The sequence below is a fragment of the Pseudophryne corroboree genome, chromosome 1, assembly GCF_028390025.1.
Source record: "Pseudophryne corroboree isolate aPseCor3 chromosome 1, aPseCor3.hap2, whole genome shotgun sequence".
In the NCBI taxonomy this organism is placed as follows: Eukaryota; Metazoa; Chordata; class Amphibia; order Anura; family Myobatrachidae; genus Pseudophryne; species Pseudophryne corroboree.
The window spans coordinates 833,742,883-833,759,211 of NC_086444.1; the positions used below are offsets into that span (position 1 = coordinate 833,742,883).

At 44.3% G+C, this 16,329-nt stretch overlaps 1 protein-coding gene across 3 annotated transcripts in view; it reads left to right on the forward strand.

Annotated features, from left to right (window-relative positions):
• Positions 1-16,329, forward strand: part of KLHL8 (kelch like family member 8) — an 81,836-nt gene that overhangs the window by 20,641 nt on the left and 44,866 nt on the right. For all 3 annotated transcript variants that reach the window (XM_063919860.1, XM_063919851.1, XM_063919856.1), the window contains exons 3-7: positions 1,959-2,507; positions 2,650-2,836; positions 5,544-5,687; positions 7,655-7,766; positions 15,942-16,110. In XM_063919860.1, the coding sequence (XP_063775930.1) occupies positions 1,959-2,507; positions 2,650-2,836; positions 5,544-5,687; positions 7,655-7,766; positions 15,942-16,110 (1,161 nt within the window). The remainder of the gene's footprint in view (positions 1-1,958; positions 2,508-2,649; positions 2,837-5,543; positions 5,688-7,654; positions 7,767-15,941; positions 16,111-16,329) is intronic.

Here is a 16,329-nt window from a genome sequence, read left to right on the forward strand (position 1 = left end):
ATTGGTTTTCACAAAGTTTGCTGCTTCAGCGTTTAAATTTAGACTTTTTTTTTGTCAGATGTTACTATGGTATACTGAAGTAAAATTACAAGCATTTCATAAGTGTCAAAGGCTTTTATTGACAAGTACATTAAGTTTATGCAAAGAGTCAATATTTGCAGTGTTGACCCTTCTTTTTCAAGACCTCTGCAATTTGCCCTGGCATTCTGTCAACCAACTGCTGAGCTAGGTCTAGTGCTCACCTTTCCTTCTTCGGACAAGGGCTGCAAAGAAGCCACTTCTCTCCAGGAAAAACATCAGGGACAGACTGATATTCTGCCAAAAAGTATTGGATTGGACTTCTGAGGACTGGGGTAAAGTCATTTTCTCTGATGAATCCCCTTGTTTGGGGCATCTGGAAAACGCTTGTCCAGGAAGGAAAGGTGAACGTACCATCAGTCCATTAGCAGTTTGAGGGGTAATTGAAGCAGTCCCTCATGCTGCTACCACTTTATTATAATCCAGGCCAGGGAAAAGCTATCTTAATCACAAAGGAACACTGTATACACTCTATACTACCAGGTAGTAAAGGTTTAACAATCCTGACTAGCATTTAAGGGGTGAAATATTTAGCCGGGCAACATTTAGAAGATACCCAGGCCTAGCAATCTTGGATTCTAAATTTGTTTAGAACAGTTAAAGGCAAACAGTGTACTTTATGCTGGGTGGGGGTAGCAGAAAATAAGGTACAGTCTCTCAACAGATTTGACCCCCCCCCCCTTACTTTTAAAACCAAACTCTTAAAGCTAAGATATGTCTGTTTGCGAACATGCTAACAATATATTATTACTCTCCTGTCCACAGTCGCATGATTATAACAGGTCCATAATTTAGGAAGATACTGTGGCAATATAGCTTCCCGTGGGCAATACCTTATAAGCTCCGCACATTTCAGTGTGTCTCAATCGATAATGTGACTTCACACACACTGTTTGACACACGCGCTGTCCAAATTGAAAACATGCAAAGTTGAAAAACATCGACCATTTGCATTAATATTGCCACTGTATCCATCTCAGAATCAGGCCCTCAGTGTTTATGAATTTGGGACTTATCTTGAAAGGTACAAATGAGAACGGATTTTATTAGTAAGGCATCTATAGCAGGGCTCGACAAATCTTGGGGCCAGGTCACCATGGCCCCTAGATTTTGCTGCCCAGTTACCAGATTATGCGGGGAGGGAGGAAGCAGATCCTCGTCATGCCAGCAGAGACTTGTAGGCGTGCCTGTATTGCAGCCGCCATTTCATGCACGGGGAATGGCGTCTGCTCTCTAAGAGGGTGTATGAGTGGCTGGGGATTATTGCTTAGTTGGGGGGATTGTCCAAGGGTGACTGTGGAGGGGGTGGTTTGCCTGTGGGTTCTCCCTTAGTTGTGTAGCTGTGGGGGTAAGCTACCTATTAATGTGTGTGTGTGTGGGGGGGGGGGGGTTTGTGTGCCTGTGATGTAGCTGCACAGCATTGTCGCTGCAGGGGGCTGGTTTGCTTGTTGGTACCCTCTTAGTTATGTGGGTGTAGGTTTGCCCGGGGAGTGGGGGAAGGGACAGAGTTGCTCAGTAATGTGATGGGGGCAATTGGTCTGGCTCCTACACTTTCATCCTGGCTCCCAGATTTTAGAATATTTCTTTGTCAAGCCCTGATCTATAGACCATCTGATTACTTGCCAGTGGTGTGGGGACCTGAAGAGCTTTGTTGTGTTCATGGATGGTAGTAGTTTGAAAATAAACTGCTGTTTTGTTACCAAAGTGGTATCCGGTATTCATGTAAATCAGGAAATTGTTCTCCCTTCACTTTGCCCAAATGTCTTGATCTCTCCTGCCATGAAGAAGGAAACTAGCAAATTATTAATATTTGTTTTCTTGATCTATTTTGTTCTAAATACGTGAATCTTATGACCCATGTTCTCTCATTACTTGCACAGGTTGGTTCTAAGCTGATTCCATGTCACAAACTTGTGTTGGCCTGCGTGATACCATATTTCCGCGCTATGTTCCTCTCTGATATGGCAGAAGCAAAACAAACATTGATTGAGATACGTGACTTTGATGGTGATGCCATTGAAGACTTAGTGAAGTTTGCATATTCATCCCAAGTGACCCTCACTGTTGATAACGTCCAGCCGCTTTTGTATGCTGCGTGTATACTCCAAGTGGAGTTAGTTGCCAAGGCTTGTTGTGAATACATGAAACTACATTTTCACCCTTCTAACTGCTTGGCAGTTAGGGCTTTTGCTGAGAGCCACAATCGTGTGGACTTAATGGACATGGCTGACCGCTATGCTTGTGACCATTTCCCAGAGGTAGTGGAGTGTGAGGACTTTGTCACCATGTCCCCACAGCACCTTCACAAATTGCTATCTTCTGGGGACCTTAACATTGAGAGCGAGAGGCAGGTCTACAGTGCATCCATAAAGTGGCTCCGTGCCAACCCACAGCACCATGAAGTATGGCTCCATGAAATACTGTCTCAGGTAATTAGAAGTAGAAATTTTCCAGGACTTATGTGTATGCAGAACAGGCGGCCATAATGTGTAAGTAGTTTCTTTAGTTTCTTGGTTGCTCTCTTAATTGCTTGGGGTTTTCCTTTTAAAAAGTCCAAATCCCACTTCTCAGGTTCGTCTGCCTTTGTTACCCATTGAATTCCTCATGTCTGTTGTGGCCAAGGAAGACCTCATCAAACAGAACTTGAAATGCAGAGATCTGCTGGATGAAGCTAGGAACTATCACCTACATCTGAGCAGCCGGGCTGTCCCTGACTTTGTGTACACCATCCGCACCACACCAAGGAAACAGACAGCCGGTAATCAGGACTTTATGGTGGAATGTGTTTTCATCATCTCCTGCAATAATCAAATATATAATGTCATTCAATGTAGTTTGTCAACTAGCCGCAACCAATTCTAGGAAACTTGAGTTATCTTAATACCCAAATATATTTCAGTTGCTGTTACCTCCCCCTCTCTTTCTTAATATCAATATGGTCAACCTGATCTAGGAATGGCTGCTATTGAGGGATGAAAAGTGAGCAGGTCTTTAAATTCTGGTCCTAAAATCAACAGTACTTGTAGTATGTGAAATGTAAACCATTTACATGTGCCAGTAGTAGAAACTTCTGAGCTGGGCAAAGCTACACAGTAAACTCATTGATGCTGATTAAACTGATTAGCCAAGTAGTTTTAGGAAACAGACTTATTATTGTTTGTGGGGATTTTTTTTTTTTTTTTTATTGCAATGTCAGTGACCTTAAACAAAATAGATCTTTTCAGTACAACTGAAAAAACAATATGCCTCCATCAGCATTTAGAAATGCAGACAATATTCTAATTCAGCAGCCTTATTACAGCTTCAGCCAAATGCATGTTTTTGTGATGTGAAGTTCATACATCTGTTCATAGCACACTTCTGTAGGATTATGTAATCTATTTGGAGCCCACAGGGTTCACTCTGTGATAGAACACTGCTTATAGTGAGATCAGAGTGCAGATCATTTTTGAAAGGCCTGAATGTATGCTATAGGTAGCGGACAAAAGAATGCATGCTTCAGGGTAAGGAAGGAACACAGAGCATATTGAAAGCAAGGACTTTAACACTGCTATGGCTTGCTCTGACCTGCCTATAATTATGGCTAGCTTGGCTGTCAGAGGAGATCTGTAGCCTTTGAAAGGAGGATCATTTTGGGGAGCATTTGGTAAGACCTATATGGGTCTATTCAATGCATGTCGGAATTGCCGTCAAATCGTAAAGACGGCAGTTTAGTTTTATTTTTGTTTTTTGTTTTTTTTGGTCGAATCAGTAGTCGACCTATTCAAATGGTTTGCCATTTTTCCGATTTGTCGGAAAACACGTGGATCTGCGGATTAGCCGCAGATCCACATGTTTTGTCAAATTAGCGGCCAGTTCCGACAGGTTTTTGGCCCGTTTTCGACAATGCTGATCCAACTTAAAAATAAAAGTCAGATCAGTGTTGTCGAAAACGGGTAAAACCTGTCTGAAATGCCCGCTAATTTGATACTGACCTGTTGGATCCTCTCCGACAGGCATTAAATAGACCGCTCCACTTGGTAAAGTTTCACTAACAACTGTGTCAAAATTGATGCCTACGTGGAACACCAGGGTATACTGTAAATGATAAAGCTTAACAGCGGGCACATACATGATTGTGCTATTGACCCATTAATATGAATTGCAAGTGAGTTCAAATTGACTGCAAATTTTAGCAGAGGCACAAACAGCCAGTTGCATAAAAAACTGATTAGAACCAACCTACAGGATTCTACAGTCCTGCCCGAGTGCTTGATTACAACTGTAAAGGATTGGGCACAGTCATTGCCTTCTTAAGCAAAGTCAGACATACTCTGTATTTGGTGTTTAGGGATCACTCCTCGGCATTCATATTGCAGCATTTCTTTCCTGAAGGCAGGGTTGCTTCCAGGTTGACAACACTCCACCAACACAATACATGACATTGCACAGCAGTGGTATGATGTGCATGAAATTAATGTTCTCCTTCTTTCATGGCCTTCTTAGTTACCATTTTTTAAAAGTATCTTAAACAAAAATAGCAGTAAGGCTTACTGTAGCGTTGGAAAGGTGCACATGAATAAAATGCAAGACTTCTGCAACAAAGTGGTCACATGACCGTCGGCATCCAGACCGCCGGGATGCCAAACACATCCCTTCTGGACAGACAAGCCCAAAGTGAAGTTGTTTGGTCTTAACACACAATGCCATGCTTTTGGTGAAAGCCAAGCACAGCATATCACAAGAATGTCTTATCAACCGTCTAGCACAATAGTGGATGTGTTCTAATTTGGTGTTTTTCAGATACAGGACATGGGAGTAAATTTACTAAATGGCGGGTTTGAAATTACAGCAAATTGACAGTGGGTTCTAAAGCTAAAATACAGCAATTTATTAAAGGTTGTTTTGACCTTCTAAATAATACCCACTGTCCATCTGATGGTTTCTGAACCCCCTATCCTGCTGCAATTCCTCTGTGGTTGGTGTAGAAACAAAACTGCCTTTGCTGGTTCAGCCCAGTTCTGCTTATTATTTGGCCTGATTACAGCGGGTTTGAAACCTGCCACTTTGGAAACCTGAGGCTTCTATTTTTAATATGGAAAAAAAGCGCTGATAGTCATTCGATGGTGTATTCCAAAGTGTGGTGTCTTGGATGGTTTTAGCTTAGTAAATCTTCAGGATGCAATCTCTCTAGTAAACCGCCACAATATCGCCAGGCTGTCAAACTTACCTCTTAGTAAATCATTGTTATACCGTATAAAGCACACACATATTTGGGCAGAATTTGCAAAGTATTTGGCTATATTATTGCTTTGGTCATTTCAAGTTGAAATATATTATGTTCTAAATTTGTTTCATAACTATGCAAATGAAAAATATTCGTATCGATCTGAGATGCAGATTTTATCTTCACCCTCAGATCAAATGACAGTCTGTCTGCAGCAGTTATAATCTTTGTGACACTGAATGTCTGTCCTCTCTGTCAGGTGTGCTGTTCTGTGTGGGTGGACGTGGAGGCTCGGGGGACCCATTTCGCAGCATTGAATGTTACTCTGTCAGTAGAAACAGCTGGTTCTTTGGCCCAGAAATGAGCAGTCGTAGAAGACACGTGGGTGTAATCTCTGTGGGAGGTCAGTACAAAAATGTTCTAACTAGAAGATTACTTTTGCGCATGCACATAATGAGTGTCCTCATAAATGATTACCAGTAAACTACGTTCCAATTCTTTTTTTTAGTTTGAATGCAAACTAACAAGATAAATGTGTAATAGTAATATGCAACTCTGAATGACTGAGTAAAACATTTCTTATGTAATGGTCATAACAAACATATTTATTGGTAGATGCTCAATTAGCTTAGTGATATCATTCAGGTGCTCGAAAGGGAGGGGGATTTCTAAGCAAGAAAAAAAGGCATTTGTTTCCCCCAGCACCCTGAATGATAACCGTAACCAGATATAAATTCCACATAATAATAGAATTCAGAGATCTTCGTTACACATATTTGCGCAAATGTGTGAATAAGCCGCATCAAGGCGTCTCTGTATATTTGGGGTCCCTAGCGCTATATCTAGGTGCAGGGTGTGGCACCCCAAAACACCAGCATAAGCCAGAAAGCCCAGCGTAGCATACCAGTGAAAAAACTATAGTGTTAATAAATTAGTATTTAGGAAGCCGAAGCTATAAAGAAAGTGATACAAAAAGGAAATGCAATTAAAATAGAGAAATAGTGTTAAAACATTAATAAGTGAAAAGTGTTAATAGAATGTAAAGGTATGCCACACTAAGGCCATCCAGCTCAGCCAGTCCAGAGGCACCACACCTCACACCTCCATTACCCAAATCTGGGTCTAAGATTAACCAGCAAGGAGCCACATGATAATGGCTCCTTACTAAAATATGTCTAAGCTAAGAGCTACCTACCTTGGAGCAACCCCATAATGCTCCATGTGGCATGTCGGGGCCTGTACCTCCTCCTAATGCAGGAACCTCTCTGTTGTCAAATCTAGACAGAAGCCATATTTACCAGCTAATAAGCTAAAAGTATCCTCTTTATACCCTATAATCTATCCTTCAGCATTTCTTTCATAAATGTATGTAAATACAGCAGTTTCTGCATAGTTGTATAAATTGTTGCTATGTGCTAACAGCCCAGTGTAGGAAGTTTTACAGAATTCTCCTGCAAAAAGCTAATTAGCGGTGCAGACCGCAGTCCTCATTATTATCAGTGGGGACTATGGTCTGATCCCTGTGCACCAATGTAGATTGGCCCCGTTGGTTCCTTCAATGGCATAAACTGCTTTATAGTGATACACAGAATGGTGGTTGTTTAAAATAACAGGTGCATGTAAGGGAGGGGTTATTCTAGACTAGAAAAAAAACAAATTCCCCCAGTACACCATAATGCAGAATTTCCCAAACGCCATCATTGCAGTCCAGGTTTTAAGGATATCCATGCTTGAGCACAGGTACCTTAAACAGTACCTCAGTCAATTTGATTTAACCAAACAAGCATTGATATACTTAAAACCTGGACTGTAATGGCAGAGCTTGGGAAACTGCCGTAAAGGACCAGCAAAAGGAAAATACATGACATACAGTACATGCCTATGGAGGCATATTACTGCAACCTCTGTCCAGCTCTGGTAACTGCCAGACTCCCAGTAGAAATCTATGATGTAACTCGCAGGGACATCTGTTGTCCCTAACACTTTACCTGCAAGATAGTACATAGTGGGACTGGGAGAAATTTTATACGGACTATTAATACTCGCAGCATTGCAGTGATTATTAATACACTAGTTACCATCCCGTAAAAATGGCTAAGTAATGTCAGCACCTGCGGCTGTGCACATCTTAACGGAGCAACACTTGAATTGCTCTGTCGGGGGCTATTTAGTGGTCACCAGTACACAAAACACTTTAATTTCTCCAAGAGAGGTGAGGTGCAGCATTAACCTTTTATTATATTATATAATTATATTATAATATTCAATCCTTTTTAACAAAATACTATTTATTCCAAGAGGTGTGCTATTTAATGGTCTGTACTGCTATATGGTGTATAGGACTAAATGCTGGTTATTAATGTGTTTCAGGGAAGGTGTATGCTGTTGGTGGTCATGATGGAAATGAACACTTGGGTACCATGGAGTTATTTGATCCACTAACAAACAAATGGATGATGAAGGCCTCAATGAATACAAAAAGGTAAATCTGAATAAAATAATCTGTATTCCTAAAGCTTCATATGTTGCTTGAGACTAAATGTTAGAATGTATTATCGTTATTAAATACATACTTAATGTGTGTTCAGAGGACATCTGGTATTTAGAGCTCTTCCTGTTTTACGCACTTGATGAATGGGATTTAGTATGATCTACCGGCGGACAGAATGCCGGTTGTCAATATCCAGACAGTGGCATCCCACTCACCAGATTGCCGGCAGCAGTGCGAGCGCAGAGAGTCCCCTTGCAGCTCAGTGGCTCGCTCCGCTCGCCACGGGATCTATTCCCTCTCCATGGGTGTCATGGACACCCATGAGTGGGAATAGTTCTGTTGCATCGGGATTGCGGCTGGCGGCAAATTAAACGCATCGCGATGATTGGCCATGTGTGGTATGAAAGCACATGCTGTGCAGCAATATCTATTACTTGCAGGCAGTGTCCCTTCTTTTTTCTTTTCTATTATGTTTTAGTCAAGGAAAATACAGAAAACCTACAGATCATAAATTGAACAAGACTGAAACCAAACTATCAGGGCACATATTTGAACATTCAGACTTGGCATCTAAAAATAAAACCAGAGCTTTGGCAAAAGACAGGACAAGAGACACTGTAAGATCATTGTCCCTTTTTTCTATGTTGCTAACCTTTTATCAAAATTCCAGTTGGTCTTTGCCTACTTGCTGCTGGCTCGTGGAAAATATCACTGTGAACACCTGATTAGGAAGTTACATTCATATAATTCTGCGGTTCTTCATCAGTGATGTTGCCGTGGGTGCTGTCATTATTGCCACACCAGGCGATAGTCTCCGTGACTGAGGTGCCAAATCAAAGTGTTAACTTCTGAATGCAATTCTACTCGCACCATATGGAGGTGCGAATAGAATCTGCCTACCGCAATACTTGGCCCTTTAGTGGTGGATTTTATGTAACGGTCACATGGGATCCATTACTGTTGGTTGCAGTTTAATCCAAACTTCAACATCCTACACCACCATATGGGGCTTCTGTTGCATTGTCCAAGCAACGTACCGTAGTTTCGATCATTAGCTATAAATTAACTTGTAGCTGGTCATACACGCCTTCATACACCAATTGCAGTAAAACCATCCAGAGTTTAAAAAAACAACAAAAAAACAAAACTTTCTGCTGCGGGGTACACTGGGCTCCACAAGGATAGGCATTGGGTGTAGAGTAGGATCTTGATCCGAGGCACCAACAGGCTCAAAGCTTTGACTGTTCCCAGAATGCACAGCGCCGCCTCCTCTATAACCACGCCTCCCTGCACAGGAGCTCAGTTTTGTAGTTGGTGCTGCAGTAAGCAGGCACATAACAGAGGGGCTGCTCCAGGCAGCCTTAAGAAGAGCTTTTTTTGAAGAAAAAAGTGAAGACTTCAAGGGCAGCAGCGGTGGTAAATGTCAGAAGACATTCACTGCTGCAGCTGCAGCTCTCCCCAGCGGCGCTGTACACTCCCGAGCCCTGGTTGCCGGGTAACTACAGCAGGAGACTCCGGTTTTCTTCACGTCAGGCACACACGACGGGGGCTCTCCGGGATCGCGTGGCAGCGCTTCGGGAGGTGGTGAGTGGGTCCCGCTTGCGGTACCCGGTCTTTATCCCGATCCGGCGTGGTCAGTGGGAGGCGGGCCGTGCGCGCTGGCGGTGGACACTGTGGCAGTACAGGCGATCCCACTGGATCACCAGGGCATGGTTGCAGGTCAGGTTTTCTCTCTAAACCATTTTCAGTAGCCCACAGTACTCAGTGTTTTTGCCAGCAGGGGGATAAGGCTTAGACCTGAAGCCCCTCCCCCAGCCCCAGGGCACCATTTCCCGCAAATGTTCCCGTCCTGGAGCTGCATATCTGTCTCTCCCTCACTCCCTGTTTGTGTCTGGGCGCCATTATCTCTCAGCTTCACTGTTCCTGGGACTACTTGGGCAAATCCACCTGTGTATAGCCGCCTGGTTGTCAGTGCTGTGACTTTACATGACACTTAAGTATTCTACATGTCAATTAGACAGTGCTAGTTAAGAAAGAGTGCATTTAGTCAGTGTTTTCTAGTACAATTACCCTGTGATATACATCCAGTTCTTACTGTGCAGTGTTATATCTATTGACTATATAGCTATATATATAAGCTAGTCCAGTGCAGTATTATTGTTAGTAATAACCTCTGCATTGTACAAACTGTGACTATCTGTGTGTGCATTAGATAGCTGAGTGGTGTCCATTTCGTGTCTTTCACTCAACTTGCTATCCCTATATTCTATAACCTGAGGGGGCTTGGTGCGTCAGGTTTTATATTGATATAGGATTTTCACAAAGATATACTTTAATACGTATTTTTCTCTGTGATTTAGTCACCATATCTCTCCTTTATCTCTGCTAGTGCTGACTACACTGCGCAGGGGTTTGGGTAGGAGGTATTGTGCTGCTGCCAATTGTACTGTGTTACCTGATACTGCAAGTTATATCATGTCTGCTTCTGAGGGTAACGGTTCTGGGGCTGAACACACTGCCGGTGTTGCTGAAGCCACAGATCCCTATGAGGAGAATATAGCAGCTGTTTGCTCTGGTTCTGGGGGCTCCTTGCCCCCCAGTGGGACTGTGGCAACGGAGGTACATAATGACCCACCGTGGGCCGCTTTTTCCACGCTTCTACATACGCTAGTTAATTAACTAACACCCCCTATGGGACCCCCAATGCCAGTACAACCGTATGTGGTCCCTGCAGCTAACCCGACGTGGGCGGACGATTTATCTGCTCAATTAAAGAAGTTGAACCAGTCCCTGACTACTAAAAAGTCTGACCATCGCTCGCCTAAGCCCCAGGATTCCTCTAAGCGAGTGCTTGTCTCAATCCACTGCTGTCACTGACACCTCATCTGATGAAGACGACACTTACACTGACCCCACAGGTTCTGACTCAGATACTGCTGATGGGGAGGGTAGTTCACATGTGGATGTTCCTAATCTTTAGGAGGCTATTCAGTTAATTCTACAGATTACGGATGATCCCGAGCCATCCGTCCCTCCTAAGAAACCAGATAGGTTCAAGCGTCAGAAGGTGGTTAAACAAGTTTTACCTCACTCTGATCACCTAGTGGATATACGTCAGGAACCCTGGGAAAACCCGGGTACGAAGTTTGTGCCTCAAAAGAAGATGCTGGCTCGCTATCCCCTCGCACCAGAGCTGTCTTAAGAATTGGGAAACGCCTCCTCCAGTAGACTCACATGTGGCTAGGATGGTGGTCTCCTCAGCTCTACCTGTCACTACCGTCACGTCTCTAAAAGAGCCTACGGATAAATGTGTGGAGGGTTGTCTCAAAGCGATTTACACCCTCACGGGTGCTGCACAAAGGCCCACTATTGCAGCAACATGGGCTGCAGAGGCTATTGAACCATGGGCCTTGGAGTTAGAAGCTGAAATCTCTTCTGACCATGCTAGACAATGCTTGTCATATATTGTCACAGCTTCTCGCTATATTAAAGAGGCGGCTTCTGATGCCGGTATCCTAGCAGCCAATGCCTCTACTACGTCAGTCCTGGCTCGCCGGATATTGTGGCTGAGATCCTGGTCTGTGGATCTGGACTCTAGAAAAACCCTGGAGGTACTCCCTTTCAAGGGAGATATTCTGTTTGGGGAGGACTTAAATAAGATAGTGGCTAACTTGGCTACTGCCAAAACTGCCTGTCTGCCAAGTACCGCTCCTTCTGTGTCGAAGGCTAAAGGTACTTCCTTTCGCCCCTTTCGTCCTTCAGGTAAAGCAAAAGGTCAGGCGTACAACAAGCAGGCCCGCACTTCCAAACCTGGTAAGCCAAAGCCAAAAAGAGCCTGGGGCGGCCCGTCTGCCAGCTTCCAAGGCCGATAAGCCTGCCGCATGACGGGGCGGGCCTCCCCCTGGGGGAATCCCAGGGTGGGGGGCCGGCTTCTAGGGTTTACCCAGGATTGGTTGAAGACCACTTCTGATGCCTGGGTACGGGAAGTCGTCACTCGAGGTTACGCCATAGCCTTCAAAAACCGACCCGCTCATCGATTTGGACCAGACTATGGCAAACACTCTGCATTCGGTGGTACAGACCCTCCTGGATACAGAAGTCGTAGTACAGGTGCCTCTTGCGCAGAGGGGCCGGGGGTACTGTTCTCCGCTGTTTCTAGTCCCGAAACCGAGCGGGTCCTCCCGGCCTATTCTCAACCTCAAGGCATTGAACAGGTTTGTGAAGGTTTCCAAGTTCCGTATGGAAAGCCTTCGCTCTATAGTTCTGGCCTTGGAACCTGGGGACTACATGATCTCCCTGGACATACAGGATGCTTACCTGCATATTCCTATAGCAGCGTCACATCAGCAATACCTGAGGTTTGCTATTGGCAACCTCCATTACCAGTTTCGGGCGTTACCTTTTGGTTTAACAACGGGTCCGCGAGTCTTCACCACAGTTATGGCGGTGTTGATGGTGGTACTCCGCCGTCAAGGGGTCAGCATACTGCCGTATCTGGACGACTTGTTAATCCTGGCAAATTCCCCACAACTTCTCCTACGTCATCTAGATATGACGATCCGGTTTCTACAAGCCCATTGTTGGCTCATCAACTGGAAGAAATCCTCCCTGATCCCTGCTCAGAGCATGTTGCATCTGGGAGCGCTATTGGACACTCACAACCAGAGGTGGTGGTTGTGTCAGTAGAAAGTCCTGAAGCTTCAGGACAGGATTCGTTGCTTCCTTTCTCGTCCGCAAGTGTCGATACATACGGCGATGCAGGTGCTGGGCCTCATGGTATCAGCATTCGACATGGTGGAGTATGCTCAATTCCATTCTCGCCCCATCCAGAGGCTGATTCTAGCCAAATGGGATGGCCTGCCTCATTGGGTCAGGTCTCAAATTATCTCATTGACTCCGGAGGTCCGTCTGTTGCTGCTCTGGTGGCTCCAGGACCAACGATTGTGCAAGGGCCGTCCCTTCTGGATATCCAACTGGGTCCTGTTGACGACAGATGCCAGTCTAAGAGGTTGGGGCGTGGTGCTGGAGTAACACTCCCTTCAGGGTCGGTGGACCAAGGAGGAGTCCCTCCTCTCAATCAACATTCTGGAGAGAGAGAAAATACCAGCCCGAAAGCACCTTACGGATGGTGTAATGGTTAGTATTACTGACTCACAGCACTATGGTCATGGGTTTGATTCTCACCATGGCTCTACCTGGCTCTACCTGTGCGGAGTTTGTGTATTCTCCCCGTACTTGCGTGGGTTTCCTCCGGGTACTCCGGTTTCCTCCCACAATCCAAAAATGTACTGGTAGGTCAATTGGATCCCAACAAAAATTAACCTTAGTATGAATGTGTGCACGTTTTCAGAAGGGAATATAGATTGTAAGCTCCACTGGGGCAGGGACCGATGTGAATGCCCAAATATTCTCTGTAAAGCGCTGCGGAATATGTGTGCGCTATATAAATTACTGCTAATAAAACAAATACCTGCCATGTTACAGGCTGTGCTTGGAAAAATGACAGGAGCAGGTCAGTACTTTTTCTCTCGCCTCTCCCTTTCCATTCTCTCCCATCTTTGATGTATATGCACCTGTGAATGGATATCTGTATCTGAATGGATAGCTATATCACATTTTGTGCATTCAATAATGGAAGGTTTCCTCTTCAATACCTCACAATGGGTTTGCTCCCTACTAGATTAGGTATACAGGTAATTTAAAAGTGCTCTCTGTGACGGTATATGAGAGCTCATCTCTCTTCCTCGGCTTCTTTTCCTGTCGCACCATGCCGATTTTGCTGAACCACGGATGGGCTGGCTATCTTGGTGTGTTACTGTCCTTTTTGAAAAACTTCTGGTAGCAAAATTCACTTTTTAATAATCCTGCCTTGGAAGTGGGGATTGATTCCATGCATGCATGTTGTTATAATGCACAGAACGGGCTTGCTGGAGCTTAAGGCCCGGTGCACATCAGAACGATGTGTTCATAGCTGATCTGCCGGCCATGGAGCTGACAAATCGTGCCACCCGTACACACTGCACGATGTAATGGCACGATGTAGTGGTACGACGGCACTATGTACCATGCCATGCTACATTTGGCAGTATGGCATCGCTAACGATATCTTCTGATTTGCTGTAATAATAGAGGAAGAGCTACACAGCTCTAAATCTCTGCACATGCAGAGATCAGCCAAATTGTGCTGGAAGAGAAATCTAAATCTCTGCACATGCAGAGATCAGCCAAATTGTGCTGGAAGAGAAATAAGTTCCCTTCCCCGCATTGTTATCCCCAGTGCATGCGCTCCAGAATGTCGGTCGCACAGACATTCTTGGGCGCGATTCCGGCAGTGATATCGATGATCAGAGACCGCTGCATCACTGCACTGCGTCCGGTGAACCAGAGGAAATCTGTTCTGCACTTGTGTAGAATGGATCTCCTAATCTACAAGACGGGGCACAGTGGGACAGCACGTTGCATGTGATGAGACCTGGACAGGTAACGTACTCCTGGCTCCGGTTGCATCACATGCTACTATAATAGTGGTTAATGGGGGAAAAATAGATTGTTTCTTTCAAGCAGTAGGTAATAGGAATTCACTCATTTATCAGGTCTTTTGTGACTTCATGACACCTTAATCTAGTTCTTAAAACCTTAGTAGGTCCACCTTTTGAACTTATGCCTGAAGTCCCTCTAAGAGGGATAACTCAGAAGGCAGTTTTGTCTAGTGGCGCTCACCTCTGCTGTGTGAGAACTACAAGCACTATGGTGCAGAGAACTCCTTTTGAATATTTTAGAAGACCAAGTAGTGTCAAGAGCAAATCTGAATTTCCAGGTAAAGGTTGTATCAACAGTTATTAACTAGGAAATTCTCTTCACCCTTTTACTCTCAGCTGATTACTGACTGGGTCTTGGGTGAGCACATGTTTTACCAGTTTGTTTATCACCAGCTCTTTTGGGACCATCATTTGCTGTGTCGCTAGCTGCTGCCAGGACTCATGGCATTAATTTGTTCCCCCTGCTCCCCTATTGTGCCAGTTGGAGTAAACGTAGCCTCTGTCATGGGGTTGTGTTTCTGTCAAGCCAGTGAAAGCTGCGAGGGGAATGGGGGGGGGGGGGGGGGGGGGCACGGTGGCTCCTTCTAGTTGATCTTTAGAAACAATCACAGGGTTGTTTTAAAGTGCATATCTCTACATGATCTACAAATGAGCTAACACAGGCCTGGCCAACCTGTGGCTCTCCAGCTGTTATAAAACTACACAACCCAACATGCCCTGCCACAGTTTTAGCATTCCCTAATAGCAAAACTGTGGCAGTGCATGCTGGATCTCGTAGTTTTACAATAGCTGGAGAGCCACAAGTTAGGGTGTGTACACACGGTGAGATATTTTCTTTCGATTTTGACTATATAGTCAAAATCGCAAGAAAAGTTAGTGCAGATCACAAGTTGAAAGTCACCTTGCAATCCCGATGCGCGGTCAGGCCAGGTCGGCATTGCAAGAAAAGATAGACTGTGCAGGCAAGTCAATCCTTGCTAGATCGGTGTACTATCTAGTTCATCTCGCATGTCAATGACATCTCACATAAGCCAAAATCTCACATAAGCCAAAATAGTAAGCACACATAGTCCATATCTCAAGAAAAGTTAGTCAAAATCGGTGGTGCTGGGCTCCGGGGAGTTCAGGGGAAATCGCAAGTGAAAATCTGGCATAGCAAAGGATCTCACCGTGTGTACACACCCTCAGCCAGGCCTGAGCTAACACATAATAAGGTCTTTCATGTAGTATTTTGAAAAAGAAAAAGAATTATTGGAGTTGAATCTATTTTATACAGATCAAAAGATTTTATGGAAATACAGGACTTTAAGTAATTTTCTTTTCTGTTTTTCTTTTTTTACCTTTTTAAATGAACCGAAGTTATGTTACTATAACATATTATTATCTAATCCTTGTGTACTGGATAATCCTGGATGTGTTTCTGTTATGTTAACTTTTAAGTAATGTGAAAAGCAGCAGACATGACAGTGCAGGTTACTTTGGTTGCAATGTAATATGAATTGGTATCAGAATTTATTTAAAGTGATGTTTATCCTTTGTTCCATGTGTCTTGCCAGTATTGTTTACTTTTGCTTTTACCCCTGGGATAACTAACTTTTAATATTTATATCCTTTTAACGTTTAATAGGAGAGGGATTGCACTATCATCTCTTGGTGGGCCAATCTATGCCATTGGAGGTTTGGATGACAACACTTGTTTCAATGAAGTAGAGAGATATGATCTGGAATGTGACCAGTGGACAGCTGTAGCTCCAATGATCACTCCTCGTGGAGGTGTTGGATCAGTGGCTCTTGTGGTGTGTATACTTGTTGTGACAGACTAGAAGGCTAAAAAAAACCCTCTCTCATCCAGGCTGGGAACAATGTACCATGGGGTTGCCGCTAGGTGGGCAGGAGCTGGTACTTAACTACTGGAACTTTAAAATATTAGCTCCTCCCCTGCAACCCCTCGAAGGCCAGTGTTTAGTGCCTGTAGGAATGGGGCATGTTTTCAGTGTGGTGTGTTTTTTTTTTTT